The following is a 9,316-nucleotide window of genomic DNA, read 5'->3' on the forward strand; positions in this document are numbered from 1 at the left end:
CTCCCTAAGAGTCAATGTCTTTTTGCTCTACCACACTGGGCTCCAGTGGTGATTTTTGTTATGGGAAGTATCTGAAGTGTCTCTAAGTGTGGGAGGCAGATCGCTGATATTTGTCTGTGAGAGTGTGCAGTACAGCCATTAAACACATTAAACAGAAATTATAAATAATATGTATACAGTGGTCCCCCGAAAGTCGCAGGGGTTATGTTTCAAAGACCACTCGCGAGTTTTGGCCCTTTTGGCACCATAGTGAATTCATCTAGACATTGTCACTTTAATACAATAATGTGTTTCACAAATTTTCGGAAATTTGTTAGTGATAACATAGTTAAAAATGTTATTCCTAACCTTCCTGAACATTCGGTCCCGCTGCGGATTCCTGCGAATTTAAAGATAATCCGCAATCCTCCAAATGAGAACCCCGCTAATTTTTCGAGCCACGGATTATGAACCACAAATTATCGGGGGTTGACTGCACATGTATTTGCATAACAAGGCTTTATATCCTAATCATTATTAAAACATGATTTAGCTAAGTAGCTGGGATCATGTCTCTTTTTCCTGTGGATTTAGTCATAGATCCAATCTATTAAGATCCAATCTATTAAAAAACCTGTATTCAAAATAATCCCAAACTGATGTAAATAAATGTGTTGTTTTTTGTTCATTTAAGTATTCACCTTATAAGCTTATTAACAAATTCTCGATCATCCATGCCTAATTGCTTTGCATTAATGTTTTCTATATATTGAAGTATTTATGCTTATGATGCTTTTAATTCTCTGTTTTTTTTGTTGACAAATCATTTACAAAATGTCAGTGTTCTCCCAGCAAAAAAGAGAAACCAAGCACTCACCTGCTATATTGGATACTTACAGCTCACATTGTAGTGTTTATTTTATTAGTTTCCTCAGTGAAACAATAGTAGTAAACAATTAATAGTCATATAATTATATAGTAGCTCAGTTGAAAAGGCATTGGACTTTGGATTAGAATGTCACATATTTAAATCCCAATGCCCTTAACTGCTCAGTTGTAAGTCGCTCTGGATAAGGGCATCTTCCAAATGCAATAAATGTAATTTAATTTATTTTATACGGGCAGCAGATGGTATTTCCTATATGGTTTTTTGAAAATATTTACATCCCAGGAAAGAAGTCCATTGTCAGAATTGTACTCCAGCTCCCCAGTGCAAATCTCACACAACTTCTTACTATAGTATATACCGTAGTTATGTTTGAGTATTGAGTATCCGAATGTTATCACAGTTATAGCTATATGTTGTATTCCTGACACAAATACACTGAATACACTGAAGCTTTTGTTAAATCTGTGTGCCTGAGTAGATGCTGGATAAACTGAGGGATCGCTGGATGAACACAGGCTTGTGGGAGAAACTGGAGGAGCGGAAAGCAGTGATCACAGAGCCACGTGGTGGAGCCAAGAGTGACTTTGAGGAGCTGCTACAAACGTACTACAATGCAATCAGTCAAAGTGGAGCCCGGGGTGAGTAAAAATTGTCCTCTGTTCTATTGTCAAAGTGGTCGTGTGATATTCAATAAAATCTTTTGTGCAGGGATTTATTTAAAGATTAATTTGCTTTAATCTTTTCTCAGATGGGGCACTTCTGATTGCAGTTTGCAGAGGGAAAGTGAGTGAGGGACTAGATTTTACTGATGACAATGCCAGAGCAGTTGTCACTATTGGCATTCCCTTTCCTAACATCAAAGACCTGCAGGTAAACTTGCTGCACTCCTAGACATTTTTTTTTTTATTTCCCTACAGCAGTATTCTAGGATGCTCTGCAAGGTTTTATTGTCAGGTTTCAATAAAAAATTGTCCAGCCCTGGAGATCAACAACAGAGCTGGACTTGGCTTTAGGCTTATTGTAACTGTCCTGTACGGCATAGTTATTTTATAATATCTCTAGAAAGATCCTTGAAAAGAGTAGTGTACAAAGTAGCTTTCCTTTTCTGTGACCCATAAACTAATTCCATGGTGATTGTACTTTTTCTATTCTGTCCTTAGCATATAATCTTGACCTTTAAGATTACCCCCTCTTTCTACCTTGCTGTCAGAGTGTATTGAACTTTTTCTTACCATGTGTGTCACCATGAGGGACACATGTATATGATTTTTCCAAACCTTTTACTTTAGTTGAAACTGTTGGCAGGATGACTGTTTTAACTCTGGGGAAATGCTTTGATTGATTTATTTTTTTTGCTCTTCTGGAAACTGATTTGCTTTTCCATTTTGGATAAGGCTGTAGGGGGCTATCAGGTAGGTTTTAATTGCAGCTCTTGTTTAAGGCTTTCAAAATGTCCCAGTCAAGCATTAAGCTGATTGGCCAATGGGGAATAGGGTGCATGTCAGCTTCTCCACTAGAAGGCATGTGATATCTTAAATGCCGCACGTTGTGCTTGACAGAACTCTACAGTGTTTGTTTCTTGCCTCGTGTCAGCTTGCTTCCAGATAATATGCCATCACTAACACTCACACAGAGCAAGACACTGCTTTGCCACATGGTTTAGAGGTGGAGGAAAAAAGATACAAGACTAGTGTTTTACTAAAGTGCATTCAAATTCAAAGAAGATATGTTTTATTGTACTTTGTTATTGCCACACATGATGATCCAGTCTTAACCTCATACATTCTCCACACTACTGGTACAACAAAGTGCTTGGCTCTCATTATTTTAACTTAATTTGCTACAGGCTGCACAATCATGTTTGCAAAATTATAGTCCATAACAGAATGTAAATTTGAATTTCATTTGCATGATTATCCATGAAATAGGAATCACTTCCTAATGCATTTGTGAGCAAAAAATAGACTCAGATCAGTTATGCAATGTATCAGTTCCTTTAAGAAATGGGTTGTATAAGATGCACTGAGCTAAGTTTGGAAAAGATAGCACATGTTGCCATGACTCATTAACAGCATATATTTATTTCACAAGTTTCTTGATTGTTAAGCAGTTGGAAATTTAATTTGCTCATTATATATGCATTTACAGTGAGATGTCTCTGGGCATTTTCTCCTCTTGCTATCAGTGTGCTGATCAGTCAGAATGATATGGTGACATCCAGAGCTGATAATGAGAGGGCTTCCTGATGTCTAGGAGATTACCTCATTAGGCCAGTCGCAACAGAGGACATTGACACTAATGACTGGTAGAGTGCAGTGGCTCCTATAACTACTGTACAGCCTTTCTGTCCCAGACACACACACACACACACACACACACACACACACACACACACACACACACACACACACACACACAGTTTGCTGTTGCAGATGGAGCTTTGACAGATCTGTCATAGTCACATGTAATCCACAACGATCATTATTTTTTCCAAAGGAGTGTAATGCATCCACATTTACGTTTCATGCTGTGTTTTAACTTTTCGTTTGAAACACAAAACGTGTTTTATCATAAAATGCAGAGAAATTGATCAAGTTTTTGCTTTGTAATTTTGCTAATATATAAATGGCGATAAACACTTTTTGGTATGTTTATTACTTTGACTGCATGCATATTGATGTTCCTTCTCAACACAGTAGCCTGTAAGAAATGCTTGTAAAATATATTTGTAAGCCGATTCCATTTGAAATAAGGCATTGCAAGATTTGAACATGGGCCGTAGTGCGTCAATATAAATCTATTTTTAAACACGTGGTGCATGAACAATCATTCAGTCATGAATCATGCAGCTCAGTCAATATCTGTTTTTAGGGATGAGCAGGTAGAGCTGAAGCAGGCCATCTTTTGACATTTAACAAATCACTTTCAGCTTGTGGTTTTAAAGATTTGGCCCTCAGCTAGAACTGGCTTTTTCCACATATGCATCCTGTCATATCGAATTGAGTGTTAACGTAGTTCAAGGGGGCAAAGGCCCCAATGCTGAAATGGACCCTGATTGGAATTAGGTAGACTTGAGTTAGTGGCCTTTATTTTTGATGAGAAGAGCTTTATTCACTCGTGTTGTCGCTGAGCATCACATGAGGTCTGCATCTGAATTATTGGCTATTATAAATCTAAAAATAAGTTAAAAAGTAAAAAATTGTTAAATAATAGCCTTAAAAACATTAAGAATTTAAACTTTGACTTCATATCTTTAAAATCTTAAAATCATACTTCCAAAATTTCTTTGTTTACATTTGCTGAAGCAAACAATGCACATTGATGTTTGCTGGAAACAAGCTTTACCTGTCCTGGTGGTGGCCTTTTGGCTTGAAGTGGATGCCTCTGAACACACGGTACCTGTCACAAGCAGTTAGAAATCGTTGCCAACCTGTTCTACCCAAAGGGAGCTGAACTTTTCACTTGTCAGCTTTAAAAGGTTAGCGGTAAGAAGCAGAGTGATGGGTGAAAATTGGCTGACAACTCTGTATGGCAAGGCTCATTTCATCCAGCGGCCCGGTTACTCCATTCCATGCCAACTTTTTCCACCCTGAACCAAGCAAAGCATTGAGTGTAGACAGAGGTTTATAAAAGCTCTTTAGGTCATGACGGTCACCTTTATCGAAGTGGTAGCCTCTGCTTCTCTGTTTTGTTTTAATCAGGCAGCTGGTCTGAATTAATGTGACAGACCATGATGTATGTGTGATTTTTCTGTAGCAGGTTTTGTCTAACATTTTTGACATTTGTTCATAGATGATTTGGCAGTTAGTATTGCATTATTGTAGAATTACATTCACAGCATTTAGCAGATGTGCTTTTGTATAGTGTAGTAAATGAGGGACTAAAATGACCAAATCAGTCTAAATATTTTTTATACATTAACCACTCAAAAGTTTTAGATAATGCAAGTGTTAATTCATGTGCTTATAGAGAGAGAGATATTTAGTCTTGGTTTGTAATATTACAGTTTTTGTCATCATTGATGGCTAATTTATTTGAGGTTTGTTGATGCATCTTAGGTTCAGTGTAAAAATCCTATTTTAGGAATCAATAAATGTTTGTTTTAGGTTTAAATCTTTTTTTTTTTTTTTAGGTTGAACTGAAGATGAAATACAATGACCAGCACTGTAAATCCAGAGGCCTTCTTCCTGGAGGCAGATGGTATGAGATCCAGGCCTACAGAGCCCTTAATCAGGCTCTGGGAAGGTATGAATTAAGGATTTTTCATATGAAAGTTTGTGATTGTCATGCTGATCAGAATATTACCTTTGTTAAATATCTTCTAATTGCATCATCATTATTGTAATATGCAGATTAGTATGTTGATGGGACTCAGTCAAAAACAGTTTATTGGCTGCTACTGGAAATGAATGAATGTAATTGATGAGTTATATTTTGTTCACTAAAATCATCCATTTCCCTAGGTGTATTCGACATAAAAATGACTGGGGTGCACTTATATTAGTGGACGATCGTTTTAGAGCCAACCCCAACAAGTATATTACAGGTAAACTAATAAGAAAATGTTTGTGCTTATTGTGATGCTTATTTTGGGTTGGCCGCTTAAAAAAAAAAAAAGGTTCCTCATCTCATTGATGTATAGTTGCATGCCAGCAAACACTAGGTGGTGATAGCGGTCTTTTACTATTATTTCCCTGTGTATGACCAGTTACCAAATGGACTCTACTGTTTTACATGCAGTGGTAGAGTAAAAAGTGTAGATTACATGATATTCTGCACAACATTCGTTTGCACATAGTGGTTCAAACAGAATTGAATTGAACCTACCACATGAAAGTTTATACATGCAGATGATCAAGCGGTGTAATACTTATGGAAATAGAGAAACATGGATGTGGTTAGACTAACATGATTTTATTTTATTTTATTTTTTTACCCACATGCTCATCCTAGGCTTGTCTAAGTGGGTGCGTCAGCTGGTGAAGCATCATGACAGCTTTACAAATGCCATGCAGTCTTTAGTGTCCTTCTCCCAAAGCCGGCAGGGAGAAGTAGAGAGCCATACCAAGGAGCTTGCTCAGGCTAACCCAGAGTTTTCCAGGATTCAATCACCTGCTCTACAGTCGCTTCCTGAGCTTCCAAAACTGAAACAGTGCCTGGGCTCTGAGGGTCAGATTACAGATCCCACTGTCAGCCACCCTTTGGCAGCAGGTAAAATTTGCAGTGTCGTATTCTTTCAACATTAAAATGAACAAGAATATATTACTACCTTGCCTCTGGACAATTTTTGACAAGAATTGGTTGAAAGGAGAAAAAAAGCAGAAAACCGGTATACTCAATCATAATACCCAAAGGCCAGTATCTGGAATATATTAATGTATAACATCTCAAACATCACACAGTGATAGTCTTCAAAGGTGGACAGTTAATACATTTATTGTTTATCTAACTTGGCAAATGATGCTCATCTTTTGTGTTTTGTTCAGAAAACAAAAATTAAATAGGTTTGTTTATGTAGCTAATGTGATATAACAATAAATGTCCAGCTAGCTTGCCAGTTAAGTGCATTAATGTATAATAAAGAAACTGTGTAAAAAAAAATAAAACGTTATTTTTTTACTCATACAAAACTCCATTCCACTTGTCCAAGCCTGATAATGATTTTTGGAGAAAAAAACATTGGAGAAAAAAACTCTCCCTATTAAATTTTTTTTGCAGTTTAGTTTGCTAAATTTTGTCAGTGTTTCCAGTTATGTGCGTTCCATATTTCAAAAAGATTGTATGCCATCCGTGTGAAATAATCCACCTCATAAAACACATTCTGTCTTATTTTTGCAGGCAGTAGGATACTGGAGCATGTGTTATAGAGCATAGAGGTGTTTCACACCAGCATAAAGTCTATTAAGTTTAAACTTTTACACCAAAGATTAATAGGAAGTAGGATTTATTTTCCTTTTCCTGTGTAAATGACAAACTAATAATCTGACATTATATCTGCTTGCCCTGGGTGTCCAGGCTATTTATTTATCCACACCTGGTCTTAGAATGTGACAGACCTGACAGAATGACTAACTTTATGCAGCTTAATCTAGGTTTTGGACACTGGAGCAATATAGAAAAAATGTATTTCTGGTCAATTATACCTTTCTCAAGATTTATGTGATATTCATGTCACTTTTCTGTGTATGGGCTTCTGCTGGTAACACAGCCACCAATTTTTACCTCTTTCTTTGCATTTAAAATTTTATTTTATTTTTCGATAAGCTTTTTGCAAAAATTATAAAATGGTTGTGTTAACTGCATCAACAATGCGATATATAGAAATAATTTATTCCTTTAATTTTGTCTTAATTTTAAAACTACTTTTTGTCATTGTTTTTGCTTAGGTGACCAGAAACCTTTTCGGCATCAATCAGAATCACTACTTCCTCTGTGTAATGTTCCTAAAATCCTGCCAAAACCACACACAGTGTCCACTCTGTTCACGTCCACACCAGTCAGCTCTCGATTCAGAACCCCTATATTTCAATCTAAATGCGCCATGAAGGACCTGGACCCATGTATAAATTTAGCAGCTGCTAATAAGGACAGCGTTCCTGCAACTGATCAGACAGTGAAAGAGCAGGCTGAAGTTGTTCCTAAGAACAAACCGAATGAAATTCCACCTGACCCTCCTCTTCAGCCACTAGTCCTGTCCCCTGTTAAGACACCTCCAAACTGTATTTCCAACCAGGAAATTAGCGTTATAGGACCTGAAGATGCTGATGAGGAGGACCAGAGTATTTTTTACACTCCAGAGTTGTTTGAAGGAGAAGATGACTCAACCATAGAGGAAAATGATGAGTTACCTACACCAACTACAGAGGAAACTCCTGAGTCTGAGAAGAGTCAAATTAGGAAATGTGCTGGCTCTGATGAGGTTAAAGAAGCTGCTGTGATTTCTGAAAAAGACTGTGTATTGTCTGGTAGTGCTGCAGAGCAAGCAGGGGTGAGCTTTAGTATACTCAGTGAGGACAAGGCCACACAGCAACAACACAAAAGCAAGTCACGTAGGCTTTCCAGGTCCAGGCAGAAAGCATCGAACAGAGAAGCAGGTAAACTCTCTACCTACTTTTGTGCTCTCGCAGCGGAGTTCTCACCAGATCATTGAAAAGTAACATTTGTAAATGGTAAATAAATACAAAGCTGTACCATAGTAAATAAATGTATCTTTTCTTTTGTTTTGTTTCTTTAAAAAATGATCAGAGGTTCAGATTATGTTCGGCTTTGGTGTCAGTACTGTGAACATCAAATGGGGTTCATTTGCACAGAAGATTTAAACACTATCTTGTAATGTTTTATTTTTTGTTGTTGTTTTGCTTTTTTTTTTTATAGGAAAAGAAAGTGGTTTCTTATACAGTTAATTTTTTCGGCCCTGGAATGTTTTACACTTATATTAAAACACAGGAAACATTTAATCGTATGTCCATTGAATATTAATAAGGCATGTAACTAGTTAGGAAGGTGAGAAAGGACAATAAATATCCATAATACTTGTGCATAATACACTTGTATTAAAAAAAATTAAGGATTAATGTACTGACTATAAACAAGCAATAAAATTAAAATTGTGTTCTCTTTCTAAGGTGCTGAATGTTATGGTGTAAAAGCCCTAAACAAGTCTCTTTTTTCAAGGCTGATTTTTCATATTAAAGTAAATGTAGAGATTTAAAAATGCACATGGATGCTGAGATAATCTGTGGTTTGGACTCGATAGTGTACAGTAACTTCACCCCTGCCCTGAGGTGAATCGTTTTAAAGCGCACAAGAGTTGCTTTGCCTTTGTTGTCTGTTTGTTCACTGGATTTGAATGGGTGTGGAATGGAAGAGAAGAGAAGGTCATTTTCCCCCTTGTTTTTATTGGAAGTGAATGTTTTAGTTTTGAATTTAAAGAATCCACCAAACAAGAAAAAAATACACTTGTTTTCTATTGACCATTATTTGAAAAATGTTCAGTAACTGTAGATTTTTACTTATTTTGTTATTAATATGAGCATATTAAAAAGAAATGTTTCTTGTAAGCCATATTTTTGCCTTTATCTTTTCCTGATCTTTTTCTTAGCAATAAACTGTTGAACCCTTATTATTGGAGTTCTTGTTATGACTATACATTGTCATTTTTCTGCCAAACGCCTCAATTCTGGTGGAGGAGATGTCTTTGTAAAATTACCTGTTGTTGGTTGTAGAAAAATGTGTGTGATGTAGTGATAATGTAGGGGCTACAGAGGAACCTGGCAGGAAAGCCTTTCAATTAAAAATCTGTCTTCATCTGTGTTGTCGTGTTTATAACTGCATTGAGGGAATGGTGCATGCTTCATTTGTATCAATGCAATCTTGTAAGAATATAGGAATTGGCTGATTAACATATTCTAATAATTTGTCTGCACCCATGGAAGACCTACCACAGCC

At 36.6% G+C, this 9,316-nt stretch overlaps 1 protein-coding gene across 4 annotated transcripts in view; it reads left to right on the forward strand.

Moving 5' to 3' along the window:
* The window catches only part of brip1 (BRCA1 interacting helicase 1), a 29,814-nt gene extending 20,824 nt beyond the window's left edge, over positions 1-8,990 (forward strand). For all 4 annotated transcript variants that reach the window (XM_046862960.1, XM_046862963.1, XM_046862961.1 and 1 more), the window contains 6 exons: positions 1,347-1,506; positions 1,617-1,738; positions 5,001-5,113; positions 5,332-5,414; positions 5,822-6,079; positions 7,255-8,990. In XM_046862960.1, the coding sequence (XP_046718916.1) occupies positions 1,347-1,506; positions 1,617-1,738; positions 5,001-5,113; positions 5,332-5,414; positions 5,822-6,079; positions 7,255-8,018 (1,500 nt within the window). In that variant the 3' untranslated portion in view covers positions 8,019-8,990. The remainder of the gene's footprint in view (positions 1-1,346; positions 1,507-1,616; positions 1,739-5,000; positions 5,114-5,331; positions 5,415-5,821; positions 6,080-7,254) is intronic.
* Positions 8,991-9,316: the final 326 nt, after the last annotated feature.

This window comes from Silurus meridionalis, chromosome 12 (genome assembly GCF_014805685.1).
Source record: "Silurus meridionalis isolate SWU-2019-XX chromosome 12, ASM1480568v1, whole genome shotgun sequence".
Taxonomy (NCBI): domain Eukaryota; kingdom Metazoa; phylum Chordata; class Actinopteri; order Siluriformes; family Siluridae; genus Silurus; species Silurus meridionalis.